The following is a 19,389-nucleotide window of genomic DNA, read 5'->3' on the forward strand; positions in this document are numbered from 1 at the left end:
CATTGTGTAGCTGAAAATGGCCTTGAAGTCCAGCTCTTCCTTCCTTTGCCTCCCAGTGTTGGAATTTCCAGTGTGTGCTGCCATGTCTAGCCTTGTTTTTATTGATGTGTAACTTTAAAATTCATTTACTATGAGGTGGGTTTATTGGGAACTTTAGGGTGGGCAAAATTGGATATGTGCACTTCATCCATTTTGTTGTTGTTGTTTTAGTTTGGTTTTAGACAGGAATGTGCTATTTAGCTTTGACTGACCTGGTAATCACATTATAGCCCAGGCTGACCCTCAAATCCATGGCAAGCTTCCTGCCTCTACCTTCCAAGTGCTGGGATTCCCAGTCCCATTAACATTTTAATAATCTTTCAACTACCATGAATTTTCTGATCTGAAGAACTTTAAGACAAGTTTTAAATAGTAGACTGTAGGCTAGACTTGGTGGTGCATGCCTATAATCCTAGCACTTAGAGGGGAGAAGTAGGAGATCAAGGAGTTGAAGATTACTTTGGGCTACTATGTATGGGCCAGCCTGTGTTACATGAGACCCTGTCTCAAAAGTGAAAAATTTAAAAAAGCAAGCAAGCAAGCAGACTGTAGGGCTAAACATGGTATTGCTATGGTACTTCTTCAAATCATGTTCTCTGCTGCTCATCTCTGTTCCTTAGAGACAAAAAGAACCTTTTCCTGTTCTCACACTATTCTAATCCCTAGTAACATGTAGCAAGTACTCTGCTCTGAGCATACATGCTTAGAATGTAGATCTCTGCTTCAAACTTCATCTGTATTTTTTTCAATAGACTATATTCCTATTTTGGGGATGTTAATACAGAACAAAACTATGGTACTTTTCTGTTTCCTCCAGAAAGATATTATTTTAAGTTTTATTTCAGCATCTCATTTCTGCTTCATTTTATGTTAAGCTTATTTCCATCTTATATCATCAGATAATGTGCTCATATAAGGCAAAAGACCATTTTAGGTAGCTATATGTCTCTGATGTCAGTACTGGGTATGCTGTTACTGGATTTTGAGATAGACTTTGTAACTGGCATTACAAGATCCTGTTGCTGCAGTCCCTGAAGTATTATTCTTGTATCAGTCAAAAGCTCTCACATGTACACATGTCCAATTTTAAAGATATATAGAAACAAGCTATTAATTATTGGTTATTTAATAGAATTTTGAGTTTGTTTATTTATTATGTTTTCTTTGTAGGTCAAATCTGGATTCTTCCATGAAAGTGATTCCAAAGCTGTTGCTAAGTCCATTAGGGACCGTGTGACACTGATAAAAAAGATAAGGGAAAAGAAGCCTGTTGGATGTTTGGAGGAACGCAGGGATTCCCAGTGCAAGCCTGTGGGGAATGTATTACCTCCACAGCAAACTCTAACTTCACCACCTGCTCCTGGTACACACACTGTGGCTGAATGTGAAGAAACAGAAGTTGATCAACATGTTCGACAGCAGCTTTTCCAGGGAAAACCACAGCCACAGTGCTCCTCTGTTAGAGGTAAGACAACTGTAAAGACAAATGTCTAATTATAGTTCTTTGTCTTTAAAAAACATTTTTGTATTTTAAGAGTATTCTGTTATCTATAATTTTATTAATCCTTTAAAAAACTTTTGAAATAGACAAGATGATTTCTTTATCTTAAAATCAAGAAAGCTGGGCTAGGAATTTGTTCCAGTTGGGAGTGTTGCCTAGTATACAGGAAGCCCTGGGCTTGATATATAAACTGGGAATGGTGGTACTTACCAGTTATCCTAGCATTTGAAAAGTGGAAGCAGGAGGATTAGAAGTTCATGGTCATCCTCAACTAGTTCAAGGCCAGACTGGAATACTAGTTCTCATCTCAAAATAAATTTAAGAAAGTCTTTATGTGACTTGCCCAATGTTCTAGTTGCAGAAAGATTATACTATGCAACTATTCCAATTCAGAGAAATGATATTAATAACATTTGTAGTAATCTAGCATATAACCCCATGAAAATTTAGAACTAAAGATATAGTTTATTTCTTAAGAACTTTTCTAGATGTTAAGAGCCTTAGGATTTTAGATTGGAGTGAAAGCATAAGTCCTCTAGTTTTTTTGCAATAATATATCATCTTTTTAAAAAATACACAGTAGGAAGTGTGGTGGCACAGGCCTTTAATCTCAGCACTCTGGAGGCAGAGGCAGGCAAATCTCTGTGATTTAGAGGCCAGCCTGGTCTACAGAGTGAGTCCCAGGCCAGCCAGAGCTACATAATGAGACCATCTTAAAACAATAGCAACAACCAATTAATTATTTAAATAAAGTAGAAATAAATGAAAACAAAAAAGTAAAAACACAGTATTTACATAGTTATAGCCAATTGTTCTGCAAAGGAAGTACTTTTTTTTCTACCCATTTTCTAGGAGATGTGGAACATGACACATATATTTTACTGAAATCATAACAGCAAGTATATATTAGTTAGGATACATATGAAATGACTGGTAAATAGGGTTAGTTGATCTTTCCTCCTTGTTATACTTGTTTTTCTTCTTTGTTTTGGGGATGATCTTGCTATAGAGCCCAGGCTGTGCCCTCGAACTCATGATCTTATTGCCTATCCCTTTTAAGTGCTGGGATTATGGGTATTTACCACTGTGCCTAGCTGCTGCTTCTTCCCACTTTTTCCCTTCACCCTTCCTTGCCTTTCCTTTCCCCTCCTACTCTCCCTTTCTTACCATCTTACCTCTTGTTCCCTACCCCTTTCTCTTTTTTGCAGTGATTGGAATAGAACCCAAGGCCTTGTGCATGCTAGACTGATAATCTACCACAGAATTATATCTTCAGCTCCTGGAATTATTTTTATGTGTTTTTTTTTAAAGACAGGTTCTCTGTGTAGCTTTGGCTGTCCTGGAACTCACTCTGTAGACCAGGCTGGCATCAAACTCACCAAAATCTGCCTGCCTCTGTCTCCTAAATGCTGGGATTAAAGGTGTGCACCGCCACTGCCTGGTTTTAAGTTTGTTTTATAAAGAAAAATTTAAGCCTCTGGGAGATAGGCATGGTAACATCTGCCTATAATCTCAGTACTCTGAAGGCTGAGGTAGGAGGATCAAGAGTTTAATGTCAGGCTGAGGAGATACTCAGTACTTGCCTTGCACAAAGACATGTATTCCTTACCCAGAACCCACCTAAAAAAGCCAGTTTTGCTGGTGTACACTTGTGATCCCAGTGCTATAGACAGGCAGGTCCCCAAGGTTTGCTGACTACTTAGCCTAGCCTATTTGGTGAGCTCCAAGCCAGTGAGAGAGTCTGTCTCAAAAAAAAAAAAAGCAATGGTCTTAAGGACCAGTATCCAGGGTTGTACACCCCTTACACAATATGAGTATTCTCTCTCTCCCTCCATCTCTCTCCCTTTCCCCTCTCCCTTTCCCTCTCTACCCCAAATAAAGAAACAAAACAAGAAAAAGAGAAAAATTTAGGGATGGAAACATGTGGGGCGTTTACCCAACCACCCCCACAGTTCCCCAGAGTTTTCTTGAGTGCGAGCAGCAGGAAATATTAGATAGGAGGATTTATTGCGGAGAATATCGCGGAGATAAACAGATAGACAATAAAGGATAGCCTCGAGAGGGCCTGGAACCTATTCCAACGGGCCCCGACTGCCTCTGCCCCAGGGTTTTTATAGAGACGCCAAGGGGTGGAGCAAAAGACCTCCTCCCCCAGCACAGCCAAGTGCAGACCATCTCAGACACCTGCACTCAGGCCTGTGGTCCAATCATCCTCTATGAGGACCTGCTGGGTAAAGCCACGAGGAACCCGAGAACGGGCTCCCACAGGTCCCCCTTTCTTAATATATAAAAAAATAACTAATAATGGCTTACAGCAATCTCCATAGCTGTTACACCTCCCAGTATGGGAGTAGAGGATGATATAGATGGCATTTCTCTTTTGAATTAGGTTCAAGGTGACTACAGCAGCCTTAGCTGCCTCAAGCCCTTTCTAAGCCAAAAACTCTTAAGGCAACTACAAACTTAAAGAATCCCTTAGCTTCATCATTACCATTAACAGGTTAACATAAATATTGCTATACATAGTCACAATTCTCTCAATCTTATAACACAAAGCAAACTCTTAACAGAACCATTTGAATTAGCATATATGGTGCTAAACATAGTTAACAATTTTCTCCGCCTTACAACTTTAACTCAATCATTTGAATTTTCTTGCTAACAGAACATAGGAAAAACTTCGATGTATTCACATCAAACTTAAATATTTCCTTAACTCCACAAAACCAGGGTGCATTAATATCAATAGGTTTCTGCAAACATAATTCAATCTCATAACTCCTCCTTTTCTTTATAATTTTTTAAACAAAATCTCAAACCTAGTTAGAGGAACCCAAACATATATAATTCCTACAAACCCATATTGAAAAGCAATCTTCTCAATCTAACCATTAACACTTTGAAAACTTAGCAAAACATCCAAAAGCAGTTTCTTAATAAAACTCTTTACACTTTAAAAATAGTCTCTTAATATACCCCATTTGCATTTCTTACTAACAAAAACATGACATTAATCCACTCAAACAACTTTTGAAATTAGACTAAGGAATATTAACTCTCCCCCTTTTCTTTATAATTTAAGCAAAATCTCAAGCCTATTTAGAAAACCCAAACTTCTGTTTAAACAGTTCCGTTTGTAACACAAACCAGTTGCATAAGTAATTCCATTTTACATAAATAGTTCCACAAAACAATTCATGAATCACCAGTTAATAAAGCATATATGCATACACAAAACTGCATCTTGATTCTAGGTAGAAATAATAAATTTCTTCATTTAAACAGTTCCATTTTTAACCCAATTCCAGAAAACAGTTCTAGGTCATTACTATAAGTAAACTCAATTGTCCCATTGCAATGAAATCTCTATTCATTTCATTTCTTAAGTCCCAAAATTCAAATGATAAATTCTGGTACTAGCCTTCCAAATATGAAGAAATCCATAACCAAGATCTTTTTGTAATTTTACCTCATTTTAAGTTCAAAAAGTTCAAACAAGAAATAAATTCTAGTATCAGGCTTTCACTTCCAAATATGAAGAGACGTTTTTCAACCAAAACATTTTGCAGTTAACAATTTTTGTTCAAACAAGCGTTTCTGAACTTATTCTCAAGCCAGAGACCTTTTTAGGTACTGTAGTATTCTAAACCGCACCGTTTTTGATGTTAGCTCAGGTTTTTCTGTGTTGCGAAGATTTTCCACGGATCTCAGCTGCGGATGCCTTGTGCTGGTTCTCGCGTCCGCCATTCTTAGCTTCTTAGCGGCTTCTGGAGCTTTTGAAAACCGCTCAGACTGCCTGTTTTGCAGTCTGCTAGGACACTAAGTTCTGTATCTCAGGTTTTTTCAGCATATACATTAATAGACTCACACTTAACATTTACACTTTTTTACAAACTCACATATAACCTTTTGCCTTGCAAAGCATTTAGACTCACATTCAACATTTACACGTTTTTACAAACTCATAACATTAACATCTACTTATTTAAACTCCTTAAGGAAACTATAGAACTACTTTAGCAAATATATTTCTTATTACTTATATACTTCTTATTTCTTATTTAAACTTACATTTACAACTAGTATCTTTACTACTTACAAGCTTATTACTACATGTCTTAAGACTACCTTAGATACTTCTTGCAAGCTTATATTCTTAAAGGATCTATAGATCTATTTTACAAACTTATATAGGGCTACCATTAGCATATATCTAACTTAGTAAACACCTAAATATTTCTTAACACTTAGAAGAGATTCAACATTTTCTAACAAGACAGAATAATTTTCTACTTCTTACTCTTAATTATCATCACTATCTCTAATAGAAAGATTCTTAACTAGACAGGAAGTACGTACATCATTGCTAACGTTTAGAGTGTATAGTCAGCTTTGTTATAAAGCACTGGGATTTAGTGAGTGTTGTTGTTATAGAATTGTGATAGTTGTTGCTAGGGGACTGTAACCTTCCCAGGATGACGCCACACTCCAAAGTTGCCAGTTCTCTCAGCCGTTCCGGACCGGCAGAGATGCACTGTCAGCGGTAGACGGTTTTTAACTAGAGGCTGTCCCTTCACCCAAATTCATAGTAGTTCCCCTAAGTGCTTCAATTTAGACAAACGTTTCTATCACTGAAAAACTTCACTTCACCCTGAGGGTGAAATTACCGTATTTAGCTGCTGTAAGCTCGTTGCCAAATACTGCACAGCTATTAGGTGATATAAAGTACTTTTCTAAAGGAGCGAGTAAAGCCACAAGTGGCACAGCTCAGAACTGTATTTAGTATTTTCCTTCATTAGCTTTAACTCCTGATGTTATTAGCGGCTGTAATATTTAGCATTGATTTCTTATAAGGAACTTTCAGGTGAAACTTTAAGACAAATTTTTCTGAAGTTTGTTTCCCGTCTATAAAGCAGTCATTTCTTTTTGAATGCCTGTTTCTTATCCCCTTAATTAGATTTGCAATTGAATTACTCATTGCAGGCAGTTTGTTCAAAAGGTAAATAATTTTTAATTTCACTTAAGTTTCTTCATATCTAAGACAACGTTCAGTGTATAAACTGCTCTCTTGCTTTAAGGATTTTAAAGTGGCTTGTTTGCTCTTAAAGGTAGCTTTTGTCATCCAACTACCGTAAAACTTTGCACAGCTATTAGGGTAAATAAGTCATTTTACCAACCCCCAAACCGCCAAGTGCCTAGTTCCATATCCTTTCAATGTTTCATTGGAACTGACACTTAAAACTCTTAGATGATTTTCCTCCTTATTCTTTTAAAAGCTGTATTTTAAAGTTTACCATGAACGTATTTTCGAGCTGACAAAAGTGTTTCAGGGCAATGTCGCCATCTTTAGTGGAAAAACTACCTTCCCCAGAATGCATTTCCCTTATATCAGTCCATAATAATATCAGTCCCTTATATCACATCCCTTTTATCAATCATTTCCCATAGTTCTTTTTGGGTCTGAGAGTCAACTGGTTCTCTTTTACCTACCAGACTTGCTTACAAATTCTTGCCCGGGAGGTTTGAACAAAGTTTTTTGCTTTTGCAACGGGAGATTTGAACAAGCATTTTACATTTTCAATTATGGGACATTGGGAGGTTTCTGGTCTCTCCTCAGCTGGCTTTAACAGGTGTCTCTCCTTTAATTGACACTGGCCCCCCAAATCAGAACTGCACCTGCCTCGTTAGCGCGCATTGAGGTGGGCAATTTCTGATAGCAACTTTCCTCGGGGCTTGTTTGTCTTAGCCAGTCAGTGAAAAACATTCACAACAGAGTTTTTTCATAGCTCTTTCAGAGATTTTCTCCCATTGATCTATCTCATTTTGCTTGTTCCTTCCTTCCCCAGATGCAGAGCTTCAGGTATCTGCGGCTCTGTACCTCTGCTAGCTGCCTTTGGAAGTAGGGGCTTCTTTTTCTCCCCCCCGAATCTGCCTCAAATTCTAGCAGCTTTTTCAGGTCATATTTTTCTGGGGAGGAATATGTCCCATCTCTTTCTTCAGAGTCTTTCTCCCAGACAGTTCCCAGTTTGGTCTCAGTTTATCCCCTCTACCCCAGAAACAGTTTCCGACACTACAGTGGCGGCTTTCCCTGCTACTGAAGGTAGGGTTTTTTTGTCCGTTTGTTTTTGGGGTCTGTGTGGTTTGCGTACAGACTGAAAATCTAACAAAGGAGGTTTTTGCCATTTCTAAACTCCCATTAGGACAGGTGTTTTGCCTCATCAGGCCTTCACCTGGCCCAGTCCCCCAGTGGGTTGTATTTGCTTGTCTGGGTGCTCAAGGACAGAGCTTATGCCAGAGGCAATCACCCCTCAGGGCTACACTCCCTCATCTCATGGGAGTCAGTTGAAACAAAGCTTTTCTCAAAGAGGTGTTTTCTCTGACAGAAAAGAAAGCTTTACTCTTGGATAGTTCTGTTCTGCCCTGGCTGGGCTCTTTCCCCAGACAGCATTCTGACTCAGCAGCACAACTGCTTCAGACACAGTTCAGCTTTACTGTTTTCCCAGAAAGGTCCTTACTTTGATAGAAAAGCTTTTCTCAGATTTCTTTTTGCAGCTGTGGACCTACCAACCTGGGACTTGTAGGAAAGTGCACAACTGTGCTGTTCCCACTGGTTTTAGTTTTGGTTGTTCATTAGCAATCTTCCCCCTGGGTCCTGCACCTTCCTGCCTCAGCTCTGTGCTCCAGGAAGTTTACCACTGCAGGAACCCTAGTATCCCCGAAATGCACTCCAACTCAGAGACGCTGGCCAGTCACCTCTGGGTTTTTGCTCAGAAGCAAGGATACAATGCTAACAGTTTGCATGCTTCAGGGGATCTTTGCATTAGGATGATTAGGAGCACCTTTTCATTCTGAAATGCTCACTCAGAAACAAAACCCCTAATGACTCAGCTCGGTTGTAACTGAGAAGCTTGGCTTTTTTGCTTTTCTCAGGTAAAGTTTCCCGCCCTTTTGGGCTCTCTGTAGCTCTTTACCCACACTCTCCCAAGCGTTTCCCTCAGGGTACTCTGACCCACTGTCTTTTACTAGCTTGAAGAGACAGCTTAGAAGAGGTTTTTAGGAACTTGTCCCTGCCTCCTGCATTGCAGGGACAATTTTTAAGGCTTGAAAAACAGAACTTAGAGGTTTTGCTGTCTTAAGAGGTTTGTTGTTTTTCCCTTAGAGCTAATCACAGGTGGTCCCCATACTAATATCTTCAGGTGATTCTAATTTTTGTCCTTCTGAGAGAAAGTTAAAGGCTTTAGTTTTTAAGTTTGAGAGCTTTTGAGAAAGATGAAGGCTTTTTAGAGTTTTTTCCCCCAAATTTTCCAAGAAAAGCTTTAAGAGAAAGGTTTTTTCCCCCCAAGAGAAAGAGCAACTTTTCCCAAAACTTCCCAACTTTAAACTGACTTCTTACACCCCCATTTTTGCCTCAGGGAGAAATCACTTTCTCCTGCAGCTTGGACTTAGCATTTCAGCTGCCCCAGGTCAAAAGCTTCCATAGGAAACTTCTTCCCCAAAAGCTAGAGAAGAGCTTTTTTACTACCCAAAAAGCCCAAAGATAGATTTTTTTTTCCCAGTTTGCGTTCATAGCCCCCAAAGTTAGAAAATTGAAGAGTTTTTCTGTCTAGTTGCCTTACTTTTTTCCTACACAATCTTACACTTCTAAGTTTTTCCTACACTATTTTACTACCCTATGCCTTATACTTATTTTTCACAGATAGAAATTGAGAAAGGGATAGAAGATAGAAAATTTTGACAGAAGAGAATTTCGCTGCAGCATCGGACATCCTTCCAGTCCGCTTTCCTTTTCTCTCGAGGATAAAACCCCTGCCTCTCAAAAATATATATAAAAAATATATATTTTCCATAACACCGGCATGCCTCATCCACTGGCAGGGCTGAACTCAGCACTTTCGCCAAAAACTCTGTAATAAAACTATTATTTTCCTTTATCTTTAGTCCCTATTACTTTGTCTTTAGTCCCTGTTCATTTGTCTTTAGTCCCCCCTTTTTTTAGTCCCCCCTTTTTTTCTTTAGTCCCTTTTTTTTTCTTTTTTCTTTAGTCCCTGTTCGGGCGCCATTCTGTGGGGCGTTTACCCAACCACCCCCACAGTTCCCCAGAGTTTTCTTGAGTGCGAGCAGCAGGAAATATTAGATAGGAGGATTTATTGCAGAGAATATCGCGGAGATAAACAGATAGACAATAAAGGATAGCCTCGAGAGGGCCTGGAACCTATTCCAACGGGCCCCGACTGCCTCTGCCCCAGGGTTTTTATAGAGACGCCAAGGGGTGGAGCAAAAGACCTCCTCCCCCAGCACAGCCAAGTGCAGACCATCTCAGACACCTGCACTCAGGCCTGTGGTCCAATCATCCTCTATGAGGACCTGCTGGGTAAAGCCACGAGGAACCCGAGAACGGGCTCCCACAGAAACACAGCTCAATAGCAGAGTATGAATTTATCATGTCTAAGACCCTGTGTTTAATCCCTTGCGTTCTAAGAAAAAGAAAAAATAACTATTGCTTACACCACAGTGTCAACATTTTGTTGACTCATAAAGAGTTTTACCTGTTAGCTATTTGTTTGATTTTGAGACAGGTCTTGTTATGTAGGCCACACTGTCTTTGAACTTAACTTGTAACACAGGCTGGCCTCTAACTTGTGATCTTATTGCTTTTATCTCTCAAATGCTGGTATTAGTTGTTTTTAAAAGTATTAATTATTAATTATGCATATTTTATTTGAAACTATGATTGTCATAGAAAAACATTAAAGAAGCATTTAACTGTTATTTATATCACTTGAACATTGGTCTTCATATCTTCCCTTCTACTTTTTGCTCATTTCTTTGTTAAAGGTGACACTTCATCTGAGGCGGCAGCTGGACCAGTTCTACATTCAGATACTTCAAGTCTTCCCACTGTAGCCTATTCTTCAAACCAGACAACTAACTCTCAGGTAGTTTATAGTATTCTGTATGCTGACATAAGTGTTCCAGGCAAATATATTCTCACCAGCTAGTAGGACATTGCCAGCAAATTTCAGGGATGAGGGAATTACTACTATATTTTATATATTGGAGAGTTTATCTGTTTTCTGCTATTTACCAGTTGCAGGAGCAGCCAAAGTTGACTCAGTCCCCAGTTTTGCCTGTGGTCCAAGGTCAGTCCTCTGTTATGCCCATATGTGCTGTTGGACTTGGAGTTGTTTCACAGCCCCAAATTTCTCCATTAACTATCCAGAAGGTCTCACAGATAAAGGTAAGATGCATTTTTTTGTTTGTTTGTTCTTTTTGAGACAGGATTTTTCTGAATAGCCCTGGCTGTCCTGGAACTCACTTTGTAGACCAGGAGAGCCCTAACCTCAGAGATTCATCTGCCTAAACCTCCTAAGTGCTAGGATTAAAGGTGTGTGCCACAACCACCCAGCAAGTGACACACATTTTTTAAAGTATTTTTAATTTAATATGTAAATTTTTAATTTAATTTTATTTGTATGAGTGTTTTGCCTGCATGTATGTCTATGTGCCACATGCATTCCTGGTACGTGTAGGCCAGAAGAGGGTATCAAATCTGGAGGAAGAGTTAAAGACAGTTGTGAGCTGCCATGTGGGTGCTAGGAATTGAACCTGGTCCTCTGGAAGAGCATCCAGTACTCTTAACTGCGGAGCCATTTCTCCAGCCTCCATAAGTCACATAGTTTAGAGGCTCTATCATGGGTATTCTCTAGTTAGCATGTCGAACCTTGGTTTCTTTTGAGAAATTGGCCCATGGGTAGTTCCAGTTTATCAATAGACTTTTTTGTTGTTGTTTTTTGATACAGGGTTTCTCTATGTAGCCTTGGCTGTCTTAGAACTCATTATAGACCAGGCTGACCTTAAACTCACAGAGATCTACCTGCCTCTACCTCCCCAGTGCTGGGATTAAAGATGTGCGCCACCACTGCCTGGCTCTGTCAATAGACTTTTAATGACTACTACCTTCTGAGAAAATAAAGTAAGCTAAGACGTTATTCTAAGCTTCAAAGAGCACAGTATCTTATAGGAGAAAGCAGATGTGCACTTGAAAAATGACAGAAGCATTTAAAATATGCTGGGGGTAAACTTGGTCTGTAGATACAGTTGAGTATTTGGGTAGTATTTATAAGTGATATGATACATATCTGCAATTGAGCTCACATTGTGGCTTAATTAATTTCTTTCTAAGCATATCCTGTATGCTGAACATATGCTTAACTTTAAGTGCATAAGTATGTGTTTAAAATGTATTTAAATTTTTTTGGAAGTTTTATTTGCATATGTAAAAATAACACTCAAGCTGAATATGGTAGCACATACCTAGAATCTCAGCAGTTGGGAGGCTAGGGAGGGAGGACCACATGTTCAGCTCAAGCCTGGACTGCATAGCAAATTCCAGGCCAGTCTGAACTACATAGCAAGATCCCATTCATAAAACTATAAAGAAGAAAGTGAAAATCACCTGTTAAGCTGTTATCCTTCCAGAGAGAGATAACTATTTATGTTTGAGACTATGGCCTCTTGATTTGTCATTTTAGTGTATACATACATAATTTAAATTATAGATACAGGGGCTCAGAGTGAAGAGCAGGTCTTGCTCTTCCAGAAAAGACCTGACTTTGGTTCCTAGCACCCATGTCAGGTAGCTTGCAACTGCCTGTAACTCTATCTCCATGTGATTAAATGTCCTCTTCTAGCCTCTGTGGGTATATATACACACTGATACATACACATAAATAAAAACACGTATTAGAAAAATTAATAGACACAAATGCATATTGTACACTTAACTATTTTTGTAGCCTATCCATTTCATTTACTACATAAAACACACTTAAGCAACTGTCTTAGTCACTGTTCTGTTGCTGTAAAGACACATTATGACATTATGACCAACTAACTTATAAGAGAAAGCATATAATTGGGGTTTGCTTACAGTTTCAGAGGGTTTCTCCATTTTCATCATGGTGAGGAGTGTGGCAAGTAGGTAGGTATGTTGCTGGAGCAGTAGCTGAGAGTTCTACATTCTGATCTACAGGCAGGAGGCAGAGAGAGAGGGAGACTGGACTTGTTAATAGGCTTATGAAACCCTAGAGCCCACCCCCAGTGACACACCTTCCTCAACAAGACCACACCTCCTAATCCTTCCTAAACAGTCTACCAACTGGGCACCAAATGTCCAGATATATGAGCCAATGGCAACTATTTGGGTCTTTTTATGAGAAATTTGTCTAACTCTAGGAATGATTGTAACTAGCTTGTACTTCTGTCAACTTTCTCCTGCTTATTTTAATTATTATATTGAAAATCTTTGTATTTTCTCTTGAAGCATGTGCTCAGATTATGTGAAAGTGTCAGATTTAGTTAATCTGTCTTTACCAGGGTTTGAATAATTTATGTGGTAAGTGCAATAAATGAGAAGTCCCGAGCAATATATTGCTAGGACTGTTCCTAGCTCTTTCATTTATTCAACTAGCATTTACTCATGGTATTAGAAGTTTTGTAGAATGAATGCTTGATGATTGTACCTAGTCCTTTTGTATTACTTGGTGAAAATTTTAGCATATAGCATTATTTCTTGAGTCTGTTTGGAACAGTCTCATTAAAATGGACAAAGTATATGGATTTACAGTTTGAATTTTCTTTACACTAACACCAGGAACTACAGCTGGTCTTTAAAGCAGATGGACAAACTTCAGCCCAATCCATGACTTTAGACTTGTTAGTTATTGGAATTTCACAACCAACCCTTTCTACAGTTAACTTCTCAGACATTGCCTGCTTCACGGATGACTTTGCAGCTTCTAACATTTGGTCTTCAACTTGAGTTTGGTCCTAGAAATGGGAATAAGGCAATAATCAAACCACCATTTGCCAATCAGACTTCTTGTTTCTTGCCAGTTAATCATCTTCAAATTTTGTTAAATCATTCTTCTGCCCAAAATGTGAGCAGTACACAGAACACTGCTGGCAAAGCCTGTTTCCCTTCTAATTCCATTGGGAGGCATTTGGGGACCCAGCAGCCATTGCAAAAAGTGCAGTCAGTATCAGAGCCCTATCCAGTGGTACATCAGGAATGTGTAACTCCAGGTTCTTCAGTGCCACAAAGCCAGATGCGTTTGAAGTATTCTTATTTCCAAGCCACTATTCAGCAGCAGCCTTGATTTTCACAACTTAATATGGAAGCATCACAGGAGAATGTTCACCGAGATTGTATTCTGCAATGATCTGAAGCTCTTTCAAGTCAGCAGCAGCCAAAGGGTGGTTCTGAAAGTGTGATTGGGTCCTGGGAATGGCCATCTTACCCTATTCAAAACATTTATTCAGGACCACCTATAGAAGCACCACTTTCCCCACTGAAGGTTCCTGAGCAGCTGCCCTGTGTGATACATCCCCAGGAACAAAATTACTTTCTTAGCACAGCTAACCTACACAGGCTTTCAACACAGCCTGTTTTATTCACTGCCAGCCTTGAGCATCTACTTTCTATTGTACAACCATTGGGGTCACAGCATGTTCCATGTAAGCTTCTTATCCAATTATATATGAGGCTGTAGAGGCCATTCTCATTCAAACCACCATAGTATATATGTGTGTGTTCCTAAATACATTAATACGACATGCTCAGTCCATATGATGTTACATGTATGTATATGTTTTCAGGGTTGACCATTGGCATTAGGAAAACTCATCTTGAGTGAAAACTGTGTCGCCCGTTCTCAGCATTCTGTAGTTGCCTGTGGTTCTTTGACCAGCATTGAAGCCTCATGAGCTTTTTTTCCCTGTCCACTTTGGCATGTCTGTTGTTGTCCTTATTTAGCTCATGTTTAGGCAGTCATATTAGTGAGACTTTATGAGTGTAGCTTCTGACATTCCTAGGAGGCACAATCTCATAGCAAACTCCCTGATCCTCTGGCTGTTACAGTCTTTCTGCCCCTCTTCCACTATGACTCCCAAGCCTATGTATGGCAGTTGTATTGTAGATATATTATTGTGACTGAGCTCCACAACTCTGCATTTTGATTGGTAGTTGACTAAGTTTTCAGTACCAGCCATGATTTTCCTCTGGCTGAGTAGACCTTAAGTCCAATTAGAGAGCTGTTGCTTATCACCAAACACGCATGTCACTACTGCACCCTTAAGAATACCATGTCTTGCTGGTTCTTGTAGTTCATAGGTGTTATAGCCAAGTAGAACTGTTGGTTGTTTCCCTCTGTTAGAAGTTTGCATGGTGCCTCTACTATGAAGGCTAGTCCTCAGGAAGGAGATTTGCATATTAGTTCCAACCCAGGGGCCTCTGGGCCCTGTGTCTGAGGTGCCTAGTATTTTCAGCAATAGGGACTTCCACCTCTGGGGCAGCCAAGGGCAACAGTGATAGCCTGTAATGTTTTAGGGGTCTCTTGGACAACTCTGACCAACAGCTCAAAAGAGGGCTTCTCATATCTAGTGTTGGGGTTTTTATGAGATAGTTTATGGCTCTTGCAAGGGAGCATGATGCAAGGGTTCAGATGAGAAAATTATATTTGAACTATATATGTGTATGTATACACACACTTACAGGTATTATAGGTATTTTTAGGTAGATAGTGATAGTATAATTCCTTTTATTATACTTAAAATAATGACTTTTTCAGACATCCTTACCGTTATTTATCCTCCTTCCCATATTTATCTCCATCCTATTAACTAATTAAAGAAACCCCCCCCCCATTTTCCCATTTCCCCCTTCAGATCACTTGTATCCTATTACTCCCTTCTCTTATTGCTCATAACCTCCCCCCCCCACCCACACACACAAGGCACCCTATTTACTTTCCTGGTTTCTACAGTTAACTCCAGGTTGTATTCTCACATCTAAGGGTTTGGAGCTGGGAACCACAAATGAGCGTACATGTGATGTTTGTCTTTCTGGGTCTGAGTTGCCTTACTCTTTTCTAGTTCCATCCATTTACTTTTAAACCCATGATTTTATCTTTCTTTATAGCCGAATAGTGTTTCATAGTGTATATGTACCACATTTTCATTATCCCTTCATCAGGTGAAGAACATTTAGGTTGTTAACATTTTCTAGCTATTGTTGAAAGAAAAAAGGGGGCGGGGGGGAGGGAGAGAGGGAGAGAGAGGAGCGGGGAGGGAAAGAGAAGGAGAAGAGAAGAGAAAGGCAGTGAGAAAGAAGAGAGATGGAAGGAGGGAGGGATGAAGGGAAGGAAAGAAAGAAATGAACATATTCCAAATTGCCTCCAGTATTTTACACTAGCATCAGCAATGTATTGAGAGTTCCTCACACTGACCAACATGTGGTGTCTTAAAAAATATTTTTAAAACAGAGTCTTAAATTTGTTACATAGCTGAGACTAGCCTTGAATTTGTGATTCTCCTGCCTCAGCTTACCAAGTTCTGGGATTACAGGCATGTGCCACTATGTCTAGTTTGGTGTTTCTAGTTTTAATGACTCTGGTGGATGTTAATGAGTCTCATTGTGGTTTTAAAAATATTTCTTGTAAATTATGTGTATATGTGTGCATGTGCAAGTATGCCAGAGGCATCAAATCCCCTGGAGCTGGAGTCACTAGTGTTTATAAGCTGCCTGATGTGTGTGCTGGTAACTGAACCTCAACAGGAGCAGTATGTGCTCTTAACAACTGAGCCATCTCTCCAGCCCTTCATTGTCTTTTTGTTTTCCACATGCTGTGATATTGAGCACCTTTTCATGTATTTGTCATTTTCTACTTTTTTTATTAAGCCTTTTGTTCATTTGTCCATTTTATTTTGCTGCTGTTTTTTTATGGACTTACAGGAGTTATTTATATATTCATCATGATACCAGTCCTTTCTCAGATACATGTTTTACAATATATTCTCCAATCTGTGGTTTGCCCATTCTCAGTTATGAGACAAAGTATTTAATTTGAGGAATCTAATTGATGAAAACTAGTTGTTGTGATTATTGCTTTATATGTCCTAAGAAATCTTTGTACCTATGTCCCAAAGGTACTCTGTAATGTCTTATGAGGTTTTTTTTTTTTTGGTGGGGTGTCTTATGTTAATGTCTGTGTATATTTTAAATCCATTTTTATGAATGATGTGAAGATGAATGTTCACTTTTTGATATCCCATTATTTCAGCATGATTTATTGAAAACACATTGACATGTCCACATACTTAACAAAACCATTTGATTATGGCCCTCTTTTGTAGGTATGAAAAGCAGTCTCCATGTGGTTTTGATTTGTATATCTTTGAAGACTATTGGTCGTGAACACATTTTCATGTAATTTTAGGGCCTTTTTATATATTAACTTCTTCAGACGAATACCCACTGAAATGTTTTGCCCATCTTTTAATTTTTTCAATTATATGATTTAATTGTAAGGATTATTTATATAGTTTTAATACTAGACTTTTGACATGTATTACTTATAGTTTTCCCAGTTTGCATGTATTTTGTCTTTATTGATGATGTCTTTTGTGATATAATTCTGTTTGATTGCTTTCTGCATTCCATGTCATACCTAAGAAGCTATTGCCTAATTCAAAATTATGAATATTTCCCCCTAAATTTTCTTTTAGGAGCTTTGAATTTTGGTTCTTAAATGCAGGTCTTTGATCTACTCTTTCGGTTTCACTCTTTTCACGTGCATATTCAGTTTTCCAAGGACCATTTACTCAGACTCTTTTGGCAGCAGTGTACTGGCCCTAGCTGTGCTGTTTTATAAGCCTGCTTGCTTTCTGAAGTCTTCAAAAAATTATAACTTCTTTTTTTCTTTTTCTTTTTCAAGACATGGTTTCTTTGTCAGTCCTTTTAAAATTGTTCATTTATTATTCATTTATTTATTGTGATACTAGGGATTCAGTCTAGGGCTACACACACTTTATCACTGAACTACATGCCAGCCTTAACTTATAAAAACGTTTTAAGTCTATTGAGTGTGGGCAGGCATGTACCATGATGTACATGTGAAATTCAGAGGACACTCAGATTTTGATCTTCACCTGATGGTTCTTTTCTGTTGTTCACTGCTATGTAAGTCATGCTAGCTGGCCCAGGAGTTTCTGGAGATTCTTCTGTTTATACCTACCATCTTGCCATAGAAGCATTGGGATTACATCACACTCTGCTGCCACACCCAGCTTTATGTGGGTGCTACAGATTTGAACTCAATTCCTCATGCTTGTGTGGCAAACATTCTCAGTCCCATATTTTTTGAGACTGGAGTGTAATCGGAGGGGAATTTCTTTCCCGCCAACAACTCCCAAATACCCAGCAGCTGCTTCCCAAATTATCATACAGAGGCTTATATTAATTATAAAATGTTTGACAAATGGCTCAGGCTTATTATTAACTAGCTCTTACATTTAAATTAACTCGTTCCTATTAATCTATTTATTGCCACATGGTCTGTGGCTTACCAGTCCTCCAGCATCCTGCTTCTTGGGCAGCTCATGGCTTCTGTGTTGGCCCCACCCCTTTTCCTCTGAGTCCTAGTTTGATTCCTCCACCTAGCCTTATCCTGTCTTGCCATAGGCCAACGCAATTTTATTATCATACATATTCACAGCATCATACAGAAGGACCATCCCATAGCATTGAGGTTCACTAAGTTGCCCAGGCTAGCTTTGAACTCATTCTTTAAGTGAATCAGGTTTTGAACTTGTGATTCTCCTACCTTCATTTCCTGAATAGCTAAGATTAAAAGCCTATGCCACCATGCCTAGCTTTTATTTTATTTTGAGATAGAATTTCACTTGGTTTCTCAGACTGGCCTTAATTTCTTGATCTTCTGCTTCCATCTCACAAGAAGTTGTATTACACGAAATGTGCCCAATGGAAATAATTTTCTTAATTACCATTTGAAACTGTATATTGCTGACATATACAGAGACAACTGATTATTCTTACATCACTATTGCAGGCAGTTGTGAGCTGCATATTGTGGGTTCTGGAAATTGAACTCAGGTCTTCCAGAAGAGCAGGAAATGCTCTTTATCACTGAACCACCTCTCTAGTCCACTAATGATTATTTTAAATAGGATCTCACACTGTAATTCTGGCTGATCTGGAGTTCACTAACTTGCCCAAACCACATTCAAACGTCTACCAGTCATTGTACCTCAGCCTCCTAAGAGCTAGGATTACAGACATAAGCCACCGTACTTGGCAATTGGTTTCAAATATTGAAATAGCTTTGTATTTTTGGCATAAACTTATTTGAACATAGTATGACATTTTCAATAAATTACTGGATTTAATTTACTAATATTTTGTTGAGAATTTTTGAATCTTAAGTTCATGAGAGATAGCAATTCTGTTCTGCTACATCCTTGTTAACTTTCTTTTTCTTTTTTTTTTCTTTTTGGTTTTTTGAGACAGGATTTCTCTGTATAGTTTTGGTGCCTGTCCTGGATCTCTCTGTAGACCAGGCTGGCTTTGAACTTAGAGAGACCCGCCTGGCTCTGCCTCTCGAGTGCTAGGATTAAAGGCATGTGCCACTGCCACCCAGTTTAATTTTCTATCTAGAGGGTCTATTAATTGCTGAGAAAAAGTGTTGAAATACTCAAGTAAAGTAGATTCATGTATTTCTTCTTATAGACCAGTTATTTATTTATTTATTTAATTTTGTTTTTTGAGACAGGGTTTCTGTGTAGCCCTGGCTGTCTTGGCACTTACTCTGAAGACCAGGCTGGCCTCAAACTCATTGGTCCACCTGCCTCTGCTGGATTAAATCCCGAATGCTGGGATTAAAGGTGTGCACCACCACTGCCTGGCTATTTTTTTTTTTTAAGGAAAAAAACAGATTTATTGAAAACATTTCAAAGGCATTGAGATGGACAGTAACAAGAATACCACAGCAGCC

The 19,389-nt window shown here is 38.9% G+C and overlaps 1 protein-coding gene across 2 annotated transcripts in view; it reads left to right on the plus strand.

The window, feature by feature from the left end:
• Positions 1–19,389, plus strand: part of Wnk3 (WNK lysine deficient protein kinase 3) — a 131,959-nt gene that overhangs the window by 64,472 nt on the left and 48,098 nt on the right. For both annotated transcript variants that reach the window (XM_059249949.1, XM_059249948.1), the window contains exons 8-10: positions 1,210–1,504; positions 10,376–10,476; positions 10,629–10,778. In XM_059249949.1, coding sequence (XP_059105932.1) covers positions 1,210–1,504; positions 10,376–10,476; positions 10,629–10,778 — 546 coding nt within the window. The remainder of the gene's footprint in view (positions 1–1,209; positions 1,505–10,375; positions 10,477–10,628; positions 10,779–19,389) is intronic.

Source organism: Peromyscus eremicus, chromosome X (genome assembly GCF_949786415.1).
Source record: "Peromyscus eremicus chromosome X, PerEre_H2_v1, whole genome shotgun sequence".
Lineage (NCBI taxonomy): Eukaryota > Metazoa > Chordata > Mammalia > Rodentia > Cricetidae > Peromyscus > Peromyscus eremicus.